The sequence below is a fragment of the Arvicola amphibius genome, chromosome 3 (assembly GCF_903992535.2).
Source record: "Arvicola amphibius chromosome 3, mArvAmp1.2, whole genome shotgun sequence".
Taxonomy (NCBI): Eukaryota; Metazoa; Chordata; class Mammalia; order Rodentia; family Cricetidae; genus Arvicola; species Arvicola amphibius.
The window spans coordinates 113,859,337-113,874,768 of NC_052049.1; the positions used below are offsets into that span (position 1 = coordinate 113,859,337).

General features: G+C 46.8%; 1 protein-coding gene across 5 annotated transcripts in view; it reads right to left on the bottom strand.

Moving 5' to 3' along the window:
* Cep164 (centrosomal protein 164) overlaps positions 1-14,807 on the bottom strand; it is a 63,072-nt gene extending 48,265 nt beyond the window's left edge. For all 5 annotated transcript variants that reach the window (XR_005284746.1, XR_005284745.1, XM_038323906.1 and 2 more), the window contains exons 1-3: positions 14,670-14,807; positions 8,323-8,441; positions 4,386-4,497 (exon numbers count right to left, since the gene is read on the bottom strand). Coding sequence is in view for 3 of the 5 variants with exons in the window: in XM_038323906.1 (XP_038179834.1) it covers positions 4,386-4,497; positions 8,323-8,404 (194 nt within the window). In the remaining 2 variants the exon portion in view is untranslated. The remainder of the gene's footprint in view (positions 1-4,385; positions 4,498-8,322; positions 8,442-14,669) is intronic.
* Between the last annotated feature and the right edge of the window lie 625 nt (positions 14,808-15,432).

Consider the following 15,432-nt stretch of genomic DNA (forward strand, 5'->3'; position numbering starts at 1 on the left):
AGGCACCTGCATTCATGCTGTACATAACAAGCAGGCACACACATATACATGTAAATAAGTTTTTAATTATGTTTCTATATGCAGTATTCTATGCACAGTACTTGAATCAATACTTTCTGCTCTGAGATAGTAGAGATGGTCCAACCCTCTAATCTCAGGATGTGGAACTTGGAGGACCTAAAGTTCAAGGTCATTATCTCTTTCAACTTGAGGCCAGCCTAATTTACCAAGTCAGTCCTGGGCTATATGGAGAGACTCTGTCTCAAAGGACAAAGCAGAGAACTGACCTGAATACTCTATATCTCATGGGGGCAAGGATGAGAAAGGGTCTCATTATGGAGTACTAGCTGGACAGGAACTACCTATGTAGACCAGACTGGGCTGGCCTTGAACTTACAGCAATCCTCCTGCCTTTACTTTTGCTTTTGTCCACTTATACACACACAGCTTTCTCTTTTTAGACCTTGATTAAAGTTAAAACTTTTCCCACAAAGAAAACTCTAAGCCCAGGCGATTGCAGTAGTAAATTTCATCAAATATTTAAAGCAGAAATAGCAGCAACCCTACACAAGCTCGTCCATAAACCTGAAGAGGAAGAAATTCTCATTCTTTGAGAACAAAAACATGGCACAAAACAAGATAAAGACATTAGGAGAAAATGATACTATAGACCTGTTTCTCCCATGAACACAGATGCAATAACACTTAATGCAATTTTATAAGATCAAATCCCATAAAATATAAAAATGATCATACATCATGACCAAGTGGAGCTACCCCAGGAATATGAAATCTGGTTCAACATTTGAAAATCAGGGTCAGAGAGATGGCTCAGCTGGTGAAGGTGCTTAAGGCCAAGCCTGAGGAACGGAGTTCACTTTCAGGATCCCACATGGTAGGATAGGACCAAACTCCCAAGTTGTCCTCTGACATCCATTTTTACAAGTACTGTGGCATGCCCCCCAAATAAATGAATAAATAAATGCAATTAAAAAATGATTTAAAAATTTGAAAAATCAATCAATAAATTGACTGTAAGAAAAAACTAAAAAGAAAACTATCTAATTTTATCAAGAGATATAGAAAAGCGCTGGGTAAAATCCACCCATCATTTCTTCAAAGTACCAGCAACAGCACAAATGTAGCGATATTTTATTTATGTTTTAACAAGTAAAGCTTGTCTGAAGATCAGAGGGCAGAGCTAAACCACTAGAGGTCAAGGAGTGATGGCACACACCTTTAATCCCAGGACTCGGGAGACAGAGGCAGAGGGATCTCTGTTAGTTCAAGGCCACCCTGGACTACACAGGATTGAATCTAAAAGAGAAACAGAGCTTACAAAAGCAGTCCCATCGCTAGGGAGGTGGAGACAGGACTGATGTGGCTAGGTGGAGAGAGGATTGAATGTAAGGATGGAGGAGACAGGAGTTCAATGCAGTCTGAGGTTTGGTGGAGACAGTTGCAATCCGAGGACACAGTCTGAGGAGTAGTCTGAAGCAATCTCAGGAGGCAGTCTGAGGACAGGATCACCCCTTCAGTCTGAGGACTGGTAGAGGTAAGAACATTCTAGTGGCTGTCGCTCTCCTTCTCCAACCCTTCAGCTTTCACACCCTAATACATGACTCCCAGTTTTTTACTCCCAGTTTTTGCTGCTGCTGCTGCTGCTGCTGCTGCTGCTGATGATGATGATGATGATGATGATGATGACGATGACGATGACGATGATGATGATGTTCTTTGTTTTTTCTTTTGGGATTCTTGAGACAAGATTTCTCTGTGTAGCTTTGATGCCTGTCCTGAACCTAGTTCTTGTAGACCAGGTTGGTCTTGAACTCACTCACAGAGATCTGCCTGCCTCTGCCTCCCAAGTGCTGGAGTTAAAGGCGTGCACCACCACCGCCTGGCTCCTGGCTCCGAGTTTTTATCATTAAGAACAATTAGAATTTATGCTACACACAAACTCTACTGACAAAGGGCATCTACAGGAAGCCCACAGCCAGAAGCTACCAAATGCTGAACGAATGAAAGCTTCCACCCTAAGATCAGGAACAAAGCAAAGACATCCTACATCACTGCCTTTATTTAGTGATGCTGAAGGCTCTAGTCACTGAGGTACAAAATAGAAAGAAAAGGCAACAAGATTAGAAAGTAGGAGGCAAAATACCTTTATTCCTAGGAGACACAATCACTTCTGCAGAAAATCCTATGGAATCTTAAAAAAAATAAATAAAGCTACTAGGCCTGACATAATTGATTTTAGCAAGGTTGTACAGTGCAAGATCAATAAACAGAAACCAATTTTACTTCTCTATAAAAGCAACAAAGAATTGGAAACTAAAAATACAGCACTTACAGAGGCATCAAATATGAACTACTTAAGGATAAATCTGATAAAGAGAGGCAACACATGTACACAAAAGCTATTAAACATTTCTGAGCGATATTAAAGGAAGCCTAAATAAATGGAAACAGACCGAGCTCATGGGCTGGAAGACTCAATACCATTTAAGATGCTTGTTCCCCTCACACTGACTTACGTGCGGTCCCAATCCAAACAGTAAATTGACAAGACATGGAAATACAAAGACGTTTGAATGAGACTTTGAAAACAGGAAAAAGGGGCTGGAGAGGTGGCTCTTAGAGGACCCAGGTTCAAGTCCCAGCACCACAGGGTAACTCACATTCACCAGCAACTCTAGTTACAAGGGATCCAACTCCTTCTTCTGCCTTCTCAGGCACCAAGTATGCATGTGGTACACAAACATACATGCATGCAAAATACCCACAAATATTAAAATCACAATAATACTAAAAGAAAAATGGGAATGGGGTAGAATACCTACCCTGAAAGATTTCAAGACTTATTATAAAGCCATGTGGTCAGGAGAGAATAGCACAGAACACATGAGTACATCAATGGCAGATCAGGGAACACAGAAATAGATTTTTTTTTTCCCAATGACTATGGGTGTTTTGTCTGCCTGTATGTCTGTGCACCACATTTGAGACTGGTGCCCTGGGTGCCTCTGAACTTCTTCTCAGCATGATGGACTGGGAGCTAAAACTGGGAGCTGAAGCAAATCCCCCTCCCCTAGGTTGTTTTTGTTTAAAGTATTTTGTCACGGCAACAAATTAAACTGTTACAGGCAGGTAAACCAAGCATGCTGGCACACACCTATAACCCTGACATTCAGAAGGCAGAGGAGGAGGATCACAAGTCCACAGCCAGCCTGGGCTACATAGTAAAACCTTGTTAAAAAAAACAAAAACAAAAACTATAACCTCAACGCATGCAAGAGGATTAGGAGTCCTGGGTCATCCTCAACTACAGCGTAAGGTGAAAGCCGACCTGAGACCCGTGAGACCTTATCTAAGAAGAAAAACGAACTGAGACATGGTGGTACACACCTGCAATCCGGGAACTCAGAGGACTGAACCAGAAGGATCACAAGTTTAAAGCTAACCTAGTCTATATAACAAAACTGTCTCAAAAGAAAAAAAACATTATACCGACATAGAGCAACAGCGCACATAACATAACAGCTACGATGAAAACAACAAAACCGTAAGTGGAGTGGATGTGCTAAAAGTTCTAGGAGGAATTTACCAACTGACAGTAATTAGGCTTGGGAAAGAGGATGGGATAAAACATGACAGGTACAAATAACTTTTAATAACTTACGCTTTTTAGAAAATGAAAAACAGTTCATGGCCCCTTCTCTTTCCCCCCCCCCCGTAGGACAGGGAAGTGCCAGCCACACTAGCAGGTACACAAAGGCAGCTGGCCCTAACCAGACAGCTCCCCACCCTCCATCAGGAAGGGCACTGGGGCAAAACAAAGCGCTAGCTTCCAAACAAAGGCTTGAGTTCTCAGCACCGGGAATACAGTCGGAAGCGCTAACAGATTTCCTAGAAGAAAGATACGAGCCTGGAGATAGTCCAAGGAGAGTCTGCTAAAAGAGCAGCAGAACAAGGAGCCTGTGAGAGGAGCCGAGAATAAGGAGGGTAAGACAGAGAGATGTGCGTAAGCAGAGTAAGGTGGGGAGATGGCTCAGCAGTTACGAGCGCTTGCTGCTCCTGCAGCAGACCAGAGTTTAATTCCCAGCATCCACATGGTGGCTAGCAACCATTTCTAACTACAATTCCAAGGGATCTGAAGTCCTGTTCAGGCTTCTGCAGACACCAAGCACATACATAGTGCACACACATATATGCAGGTAAAACAGTTATCCACTTACGACAGGCATGGCAGTACACATCTGATCCACACACACATGTATATACACACATGTATGTACACACAGACACACACACACCACTGAGTCCCAGAGTCAGGTCCCTCGGTCTCTGGCAGGCCAAGTTAGTGAGCTACTGTAATGACTTACCATGGTTTCCAGCCCTTGGGCAATGGCGCTTCAATACCCTCCCTTGCCAGCCACATCAGTTCTGGTTCCTTGAGGGGGTCAATACCAATCACTCTGGCAAAGTCAAGGATTTCTGCAAAAAGAAGAGGAGGGTGAAGGAGGAAGGTGGGAGGGTAAGAGAGAGGAGGAGGGAGAGGTGTATAAGAAGCAAAGTTGAGTCAATTCTTTTCTGGATTTTTCTTTACTCTCCAAGTTCCCGTAAATGATAAAATATGGTTTCTCTAAATATAAATAATAAATACACAGCACTAAATCTGGATGTGGCGGTACACACCCATAATCCTAGGACTTGGGAAGAGGCAGGAGGATCAAGAGTTCAAGGTCATCCTTGGCTCCACAGTGAGTTCAAGGCCAGCTGGGCTACTTGAGACCATCTTAATTATTAAAAAGTTTTAATAAACAAACAGGCATACAGGACGGTTTCCTTACATCACAATTTATAAACGGCCTCTAAATCAAGTCATGCTACCTCCAAACTCCCACAAATATAATCTGAAGTCATAGTTCACAAAAGGAGGGAGTAATGAAGCCAAGACTCCACAGTGGGGAGGCCTCAGGAAGGACCCAGGCCACAGCCGGAACCTCACAGTGGGGAGGCCTCAGGAAGAACCCAGGCCACAGCCGGAACCATCCAGAATGAGGGCAACCTTACTAAAAGATAAACTCTCAGAAGCTTTACAAGAGCTGGGCTCCAATGCACTTGGCCCAGAAGCCCCAAGTGAGTATCAACTACGTATGGCTGAGCACTTCAAGGACCTGGTAAACACACACAACATGAAATAGATAGTGTGTGTTGTGACGATGGCATGTGCCGTGTGCCACTGTAGCAGAGAGAAGGCAGTGCCTGGTTCTCTGAGGGACAGGAAGGTGCCCAGCTGAGAAAGTAGATGATACTCAGGTGGCCTCTTCCCCCTCCAGTGAACCCCTCTTCTGAAAGGCGATTGCCTCTCACTCGATTGCACCGTATATTCTGGACTCGACTTCTGCTCTGCTCCCCGAATCAGTTAGAGAGCCCTTTGCCAGCCATCTGCAGGACAGAAGAGACTGTCCTATGATACTAAGAGCAATCTCATCTTTGGGGAAAAGGATAGGCGATGCATCCATTGGAACATGTCACCAGTGGCCCCCGGAATAATGAAATAAACACCCAGGCTTGAGTCTAGTCCAAGCCAGACAGACAGCACCAATACAAGGCATCTCCGTGGGGAAACTGAGGGTGACATAGCTGGGGACTAGGAAATAACACTTTTTTCCAAAGGGCCAGCTGACACTTAACTGGCCAGAGAATGACTTATTAAATAACTTTGCCTTTTGTAATTCTGCACAATAGAGCCAGCACAATAGACCTATGGCAAGATATAACTTAGCCTACCTGGGGACTGCCAGAAACCCACATGACGGCACAACTCACCTGGCAAGGTGGGAGAGCCACGTCACAAAGAACTGTGAAACCTCACCAAGGATACTGACTATGTGGAAGGGCATTGAATCCAGCCTGGAAACAATCAATTTCTCCCTGTAAGATCACTGCTAGTAGGTGGGACACAGACCAGACAATGCAGAAACAAGAACAGAAGAGCTGAGCAGGAAGCCACGGAGGCAGAGAAGGTAGTATGTCTCAGGCTGGGGAACCAGAAGCTAGACTTTGGCAGAAAAGTTTTTATAAAAAAGAAAAAGTCCTAGAAAAACCTTTATGAAAATCAGGCAAGGTAACACATGCCCGTGCCCCTGATGCTCCAGAGGAGGAGGCAGCAGGATTACTGTCTGTCTAAGGCCAGCCTGACTTACATAGCAAGATCCCATCTAAAAAATAAGAAAAATAAATCCCAGCACTCAGGATACAGAAGCAGGAGGATCTCTGTGAGTTCTAGGCCAGCCTGGTCTACATAGCAAGTTCCAGGAAAGCCAGGAGTATAGAATAAGATAGAAGTCAAACATCCTTTCCCCAAAATGCTGAGGACCAGACATGCTACAGATTTCAATTCCTTTCCAGTTTTTGAGTATTTACATGTACTTTAGAGGTTACACCCCTCATCAGAAATGTCTCATCCAAAAGGCAGACTTTGGAGCATTTTAATATTTGAAAGAGGTGAGGGATACACAACTTGAATTTCAGGAACAATGAAATGTTGCTTCCGAATATCAGAGCAAATTTCAATCCCTGAACAGCAAAGCACTTCAGGGTGGAAAGGCCCGGCTCGGCCACTCAGCGACTCAGCGCAGTGTGGAGCTACAGGAACCTCCCTGAACCTCTCTCACAGGCGGGGTCAAGGACAGGACCTGACTTAAGGGTTACTATGGGGTTGCTTTTTGGGTTTTGTTGTGATTGCTTGAGAGAGGGTTTCGCTGTGTAGCCTTGTCTGGCCTGGAACTCACTTCGTAGACCAGCCTGGTCTGGAATTCAGAGATCCTCCCTCTGCCTCCCAAGCATGGGATTAAAGGTAAAGGCATGCATGCACCACTATACTCGGCTTGCTGTGCAGTTTGAAAGGGAAATTAATACAAAGTTTTTAAAACAAAGACTAGAACAAAGAAAAATAAATAATGCTACTTTATTTTTCTTTTTGCTATTTTTTTTAAGAGAGGACCTTAAACTCACCACTTAGTGACATGGCAATGAACTGCAGATCCTCCCTTACTGTCCTGCACATACACACACACACACACACACACACACACACACACGCACGCACGCACGCACGCGCACACACGCACGCACGCACGCACGCGCTCTCTCTCTCTCTCCTCTCTCTCTCTCTCTCTCTCTCTCTCTCTCTCTCTTCCTGAGAGCTGTACCTTCATATCCGGATTTAAGAGATGCTAAAACCAAACCCAGGGCTTCATGCATGCTAGGCAAGCACTCCACCAACTGAGCCACAACCTTGTTGTTGTTTTTGAGACTATGTTGCTCAGGTTGGCTTCACTCTCATTAGGTAGTTCTGGCCTTTAACTTGTAGCAATCCTCCTGCCTTAGCCCCTTTAAATGCTTAGATTGCAGAAAATGTCAACAGGCCAGCCTTAGCTTGTTCTAAAGAAATTGGATTAACATGTCATATTTTACAATATCCCCTATACTATCTCATTAAAACCAATATGATCTCCAAGAACAGCAAACATTTTCTATAAAGGGCCAGATAGTAAATACTGTAAACTTTGGACGTTATAAATCTGTCACAATTATTTGACATGGCTATCATAGCATGAAGACAAGACAATCACAGAGGACATAGAAATAAGCATGGCTGTCTGCCAATAATTTGGTTTTTTGAGACAGGGTTTCTCTGTAGCTTTGGGGCCTATCCTGGAACTAGCTCTTGTACAAAACAAACTAGTTTTCCAACTTGGGCCCAAAGACTATAGTTTGTCAACCTCTGATTTAACCCAAATATACTGAGCAGCCCTGAGCATGGACTAACACTGTATTTGAAGAACAAAAGCAAACCAGGGGGTTGGACTTAGTGGTTAAGAGCACTGGCTGCTCTTGCAGAGGACCCAGATTCAGTTCCCAGCACCTACATGGTGGCTCATAACCATCTGTAACTCCAGTTCCTGGGAATCTGATGCCCTCTTCTGGCCTCTGCCGGCATTGCACACATGCAGCATACATATGCATGGCAGGCGAAACAGCCATACACCTAAGTTAATTTTTTAAAAATTGTTTGCCAGGCGGCGGTGGCACACGCCTTTAATCCCAGCACTCGGGAGGCAGAGGCAGGTGGATCTCTGTGAGTTCGAGACCAGCCTGGTCTACAAGAGCTAGTTCCAGAACAGGCTCCAAAGCTACACAGAAACCCTGTCTCGAAAAACCAAAAAAAAAAAAAAAAAAAAAATTGTTTAAGTAAAATCGAATATAATATCTGCCCTCAGAGGACAATCACAACCCACCAAAGCTTCTTACCTTGTTCACTAGGGACGTAGGTCTCATCAGAATCTTCCTCCAGAATCAACTGGTCACCTAAGACGAAGGGTCGTCTAGCCATGATTCGGCCTGGTGGAGCTATCTAGATCCCAGCGACCCTATCCAAAGAGAAAATCAGTAAGCTGGCCTGGAAAGGAAAAGTTGAGCTGGGTCACAGCATCTAGGCCACAGCAGACCCTGCAAACCAGCATGGCTAAGGAGCCTGCCTGCAGCTCAGAGCTCCACAAACTCTGGGCCTAGGTCACTTCCCTGACTTGGTCCCGCCCAAGGTTAGAGGACACACAATGCACCACGAGCAGCGATCTTCAAGACTAGCTCTCTAACGTGTTTATCTTGAGGACAGGAGAGACAGTTCAGTGGTTAAAAGCACTGCCTACTCTTCCAGAAGACCTGGGTTCAGTTCCCCAGCACCCACGTGGTGGCTCACAACCTTCTGTAGCTCCAGTGCCAGGGGATCTGACACCATCTTCTGGCCTCTGCCAGCATCAGGGACACACATAGTACACACACATAAATGCAGGCCAACACTATTCATATACATAACACAAAAATAAATAAACCTTTGAGGAGTTTAACTTTGTATCCCTCCCAAGAATACCCCAAACTGTTGTATATGTCAGAAAACCCCAGTGACACCGAAAACACACACCCTGGGGCACAGAGAGGCCATTATATATAATCAGTGATGCCCCTGTGCATGCTATCCAGGGCCAGAAGTCAATGTGACTTCAGCACCTGCTCTGGGAGCACTAAGACGAGGACGGTTCCCACTGAAGGAGGAGGAAAGCGCTCCAGACAAGGAGCGAAGGGGGTTCTCAAGCATGGAACCATAGCATGCATGGCAAGGGCCGGACATGGAGTCTCATGCCCTGTAGGAAGGGGACATCACTGAGGGCTTTGGGGGAAAAAAATGACATAAGGAGCCTTTTGTTTAGGACAAGAACTCTAGTAAAACTGGCACGGCTGAATTAGAGAAATAAGAAACTGGTGTCAAGAAGGGCATTTGAGAAGGCTTCCGTGCCAGGGAAAGTGGACAAGGCCTTAAACTAGGGAGCAAGAAGCAGAGTAGAAAACGGACGAAGACATGGCTATTAGGCTTAATGGGAGCACGGAGGAGGAAGGGGAGATACAAGTCCTGATGGGTTGGGCTGTGTCCTTCCAAAACACTAAGTAGTGTCAGGGTTGGAGAATGGCTCAGAGGTTAAAAGCACTGCCTGCTCTTCCAAAGGTCCTGAGTTCAATTCCCAGCAACCACGTGATGCCTCACAAGCATCTGTAATGAGATCAGGTGTCCTCTTCTGGACTGAAGGCAGACATGCAGACAGACCACTGCACACTTAATAAATAAATAATGTTGCCAGGCAGTGGTGGCGCATGCCTTTAATCCCAGCACTCGGGAGGCAGAGGCAGGTGGATCTCTGTGAGTTCCAGGCCAGCCTGGTCTACAAGAGCCAGTTCCAAGACAGGCTCCAAAGCTACAGAAAAACCCTGTCTCAAAAAAACAAAAATAAATTAATTAATTAAATTTAAAAAAAAATCTTTAAAAAAAAGAAGTAGTATCATTAAGACATAATCAACATTAAATGAGGGCACAAGAATGGGGCCCTGACCTGATAGGATTACTGTTCTAAGCAAAGAAGGAGAAATCAGAATTCTCACTCTATCATATGAAGACAAAGCAAGATGGTAGCCATGTGCAAGGCAGGAGTTAGGGAGGATCTTGATCTGTGACTTCCAGCTGTTTTGTTTGGTTTCATAATTTTTTAAAGATTTATTTATTTATTATGTATCCAGTGTTCCACCTGCATGTATATCTGCAGAAGAGGGCACCACATTTCATTACAGATAGTTGTGCACCATCATGTGGTTGCTGGGAATTGAACTCAGGACCTCCAGAAGAACAGTCAGTGTTGTTAACCTCTGAGCATCTCTCCAGCCTGGATCCCTATTGTTTAAGCCTTCATCTATCAGTTCAAGCTGACTATGACAGGAGCTTACTTTGAAGCCAAGGTTTCCAGGCCAGAGATGCAGTGGCACCAAGTTCTTGACTGACAACTAGAGTTGTTCTCTACGCATACCGTATGTTACTTAGTTTGCTTGTTGACAGTGCTGGAGATCCTCATACAAGGCTGGGACTAGTCCTTTCCTCATTGGCCCTGGTCTCACCTCTAGCTCTGGACCCCACAGTTCTAACAACCTTCCCCACGGCAGCTCACACACTGAAAACTAACAAAGCAGAAACAAACAGGCTGTCGAGTCAGCCACCCCGGGTGTGACCAGCACAGCGGGGCCTGGCCTCTCCTGCCCACTCCTTCAGAAACCTGACTACTGCACCTGGGACAAGGAGCGTGCAAAGTCCTCCTGTTACAGCAAAAGACACTCCTCTTTCCCCTCTGCCCACTATAAAGGTGCCCAGGCCTGGGACGGAATGATCAGGAATGGCTGAACCTGGCAACTCTACATCTATCCCAGATCCTTAGAGATGTTCCTCTGACAAGCAACAGACAACCCATCAAGACCTATGACTGTGGCCTTCTGTGATCATGACACTGATCCCTTCTTCAGTCCACCAGACCCCCAAGAGAACCAGACTCTGCCCTTCTCGTTCCCACCGTGCCCCCTCTAAGCAATGAAAATAAAATGGGGGGAGGGGATTTCCCTGCAAGCTGAGAGAAAATGCTCCCCACCTCAGAAGTCAGACCACCCTCCAGACACTACACCCATGCCTCTGCACTGAGTCAGAGACGGGAACGGCCTGACTGCCACTCACTCTGAAAATGAGAACAGAGATGGACAGAAAGCAGAGCACAAATGGGGTCACCTGAGTCGTTAATCCTCTTAACTGGAAAGAAGAGGGGAAGAGAAAAGGAAGGAGCCACAGACAGAGGACAATGACCCAAACACCAGGTGAAGAAGCGCTTCCCAGACACAGCCTCGCGAGCACTGTACTGACCCTGTCACCCAAGCTGAGAAATTCTGCGTCTGAGAAGTGTGACTGACTTATCCCTACCTCCCATCTGCGGAGATCAACAACCTGGAACAACTGGCGTCCTCAGAGGAGAGAACAAACAAGCCTCAAATGCGGTTTAGGTTTTGTCAACTGGACACAAACTAGAGTCCTGGGGAAGAAGGACCCTCGGCTGAGGAGCTGCTTCCAACAGACTGGCCTGTGGGCATGTCTGCGGGGCATTGTCTTGATTGATGATTGATGTGGAAAGGCTCAGGCCACTGTGTTCTGTACCAGTCCTGGACAAGAAAAGAAGCTGAAGCCAGGTGTAGTGGCACATGCCTCTCCTATGGGCACCAGGGAGGCACAGGCAGGTGGAGCCTGATGTGCGTGGGGTGTTTCAAAACAGCCAGGGCTACACAGAGACACCCTAAAAAATTAAAAAAGAAAGAACAAGAGAAAGAAAGAAAACAGCAGTAGCTGAGCTAAGCAAGCCATGAAGAATGTGAGCCAGCAAAGCAAGCTCTGTTCCTCGTGGTCTCCGCCTCTGCTCCTGCATGAGTCCCTCCCCTGACGTTCCTTCATGATGCACTATGCGTCCCTTCATGATGCACTATGCGTCCCTTCATGGTGCACTATGCGTTCCTTCATGATGCACTATGCTGTGAGGCAAAACAAACCCTTTTCTCCCCAAGGGGCTTTGTTCATGGTGTTTTTCACAACAACAGAAAGCAAGCCGGGACACCTGACTATAAACATAAAAATATAAGATTATCTATATTTAATTACCTACAGGCCAGAAGGAAACTGAAAAATCTGAATTTGGAAATTTTCCAAATCTCAGACACGTCTTCTGCCAGGAATATGTTCGGGCTGTACTATACCTTTCCTGGCGTCAGAGAAATGTGGCAAGGAGAGGCCAAGCTGAAGAAGGCACAGAGAAGTGAGGGCACAGAGAAGTGAGGGCACAGAGAAGTGAGGGCACAGAGAAGTGAGGGCACAGAGAAGTGAGGCAGGGAAGGCTGTGCAGAAAGAACGCACACCTCCCTGAGAGCTCACGGAGGTCACTTTTGAGATGGAAAAACTTCTGTGGAGCACTTATCAAGTTTCCCTCTAGGCACTGGACTTGCGTGGCATTAAACAGAATCGGACAGCACTCCTCCCCAGCAACTGCTGCTAAGTCAGACAGTCCCAGATAAGAGTTTCAAAACTAAACTAGGCAGGCCCACTATCTCAGCACAAGGAGGTGTGAACAGAATCCCAAGTTCACAGTCGTCCTCAGCCAGGAGAGCTCAAGGATAGCCAAGGCTATTTTAAGGCCCTGTCTCAAAAGAAAAAGAGAAAGAAAGAAGCCTGGGCGATGGTGGTGGCACACACCTTGAATCCTAGCACTCGGGAGGCAGAGGCAGGCGGATCTCTGTGAATTCGAGGCTAGCCTGGTCTACAAGAGCTAGTTTCCAGGACAGGCTCCAAAGCTACAGAGAAACCTTGTCTCAAAACACCAAAACCAAACCAAAAAAGGAAAAAAGAAAGAAAGAGAGAGAAAGAGAGGGGGGGAAGAAAAGATGAGGGAGGAGGCCAGCAAGATGACTCACTTGGTACCAAGCCTAACAACTTGTGTTTGATCCCCAAGAACCACTTGGTGGAAGGAAAAAAACACTTCAAGTTGTCCACACACATACACACACACACACACACACACACACACACACTCACTCACACAAAGAAAACATAAAGGAGTATTATTTCATATGGATTAAGATATGAGCCTGAGCCCGAGCCTGATTGATGGTGCCGACGCTGAGACCTGGAGGATGAAGGGGTATTTACTGACAGAAGGAAACAAGTTCTAACATAGTAGCAGCAACACACTTACAAGCCCTGCAGGAGCGGACACCACCGAGCAGGAAAACAGAGATGCTGCTGGGGAGGAGGGAAAGGGCAAAGCCATGCCGAAGATCTGGCCTCTGTCAAAGACAGCTGCACGTTTCCAGAACAGACTGAAAAAGGGGGCCAGAAGCGAAGGAATAAAATCAGAGTGGCTGGGGCTGCCGAGATGGCTCAGCAGTTAAGAGCACTCGGTGCCCCTCCAAAGGACCTAAGTCCAGTTCTCAGCTCACAACCACCTGTAACTCCAGTGCCAGGGATCCACCTGTCTCTGTATCTCTAGCACTGAGGTTACAAGCATGAACCACCATGCCTGGCTTTCTACAAGAGAGGCTACAGAGAAAACTGTACCATCTGAGCCTATCTCACTAGCCCCCAAAGCAAATGAATTTAAAGAAGGGACACCAAGAACAAAGGCAAAGAGGGTTGGTGGGAAGGGGTGGAGACTAGGACCACCACCGCCCAGCCTCCCCACTTTTCAAATAGACAGGTAGAATGGAAGGCAAGGAGCAGCTCCGACAGATGCTTGGGAAGGCTGAAGCTATATGCAGGGCTTCATAAGGGGCTGTCAGAAGAATTTCATAAAGGAGGCCGAAGTGGTGAGATTTACAGTCGAGAAAGGTGACTGACGGCTGCAAAGGAACTAATCAGAGAGGGGCAAGAACAGAGGCACAACCGAGAAATTATGAACCATCAGTGGCTACCTGAACGAAAAGAAGGGACCAATCCGGAGTGCAGGAGAACACAGATCTTGCGGTCTAGGTGAAGGGAGAGAAGAGAGAAAGCAAAGAGGATTTCAGCCAGTGCGTTGTGATTTTAGGCCTTCGCCATGAAGCAACCCCACAGCAGACTGCCTAGAATCCGAGACATGACAAACAGTTGCATGCTGCCAACACTAGAATGAATTCCCAACGTGGACTGGCATAAATAACTGGAGAAGCTCTCCACTGAGACAAGAAAACGCGACAGATTGATATGGAGTCCAGAGAAGGTTGGAGACGACCCATAAGGAGATCTAAGCTCGAGAAGGAGGTATCAGGCCGGGCAGCAAGTACTTCGCTGAGCAGCCGGTAACTGAAGCTCTGGGTGCAATCAATCCCCAAAGCTGAAGTCCGACGAGAAGCAGGGGCCTGCAGAGGGCTGAGCTGGCACACCGGGAGCAAGTGACCGAGGCCAAGAAGAGGGCAGCGGTTTCTGGAGGAGATTCCTAAATCAGTGCAAAGAAAACCCAAAACTTCCCCTCTTGCCCATCTGGCCAAAAGATGCCAAGAGCTTGATTGAGCTTGGCATAGCCCAGTTGTGGGTTACAAGAGGAGGAGCGGGGTGGGGGTGCGGGGGGTATTTTCAGGAGAGGTTAGAAAGCCAGGCCGCGCACGCCCGAGAGCTCTCCTCTCCCACCTCAGTTCCCGCGCATCAACACCTCGCAGCGCCTCAGCTCCCTGCAAACTCCTTGCCCGCCACGCCACCAACCCAGGCTCCGAGGAGGTCTCACCTGTCCCCAAACCGGGGTTCCCTGGGCGATGGCTCTGCGCCGCCTCCCCAGCACCACCCCGGCCCCCCGCTTCCAGGGACGCCGGGTTGTCCGGCTCCCGGCTTCCAGGGACGCCGGGGTGTTGCCCTGCAGCGACCAGCAACCACTTCCGGAAAGGCACCAGCCTAGCAACTGAGAGTCCCGCCTCTACAGAGAGCCAATAGGTCACTGACTAAGAGCCCTGCTATTGGATTGGTTGGATGTCCCGTCAGCTCACAGAGGTTTTGCCCGTTGCTTCATGGAAGTTTTAGTTCAAGATAGTGGATGAGCCCACCACCGTCACCAAGGGGTTAAATCGACATTCAGAGATCTGAAAGTAGATAAGAGAATTTTTTCCGCGGTAGGAAGGGAGCTTTCATAATAGCAATGTGAATTATCCATCATTTAAAGACCATCATTTTATAAAGTGTGAGCAGAATTAGGTGAACAACAGTGATTACCAATAGTCACCCCACTGACTGGGCCTTTTAATAAGAGAACTATGAATGGACTGGAGAGATGGTTTGGTGTTAAAAGAGCTGGTTACTCTTTCCTTCTAATGTGTATGGTTGTGCCGGGCCTGAGGGCCTGGTAGCACAAGCATTTAGGCCTAGCACTCGGGATACAGAGGCCAGCAGATCTCTACGAGTTTGAGGGTAACCTGGTCTGCACTGTGAGTTCCAAGCCAGCTGTGGTGGCACACGCCTTTAGTCCCAGCAATTAGGAGGCAAAGACAGGAGGATCT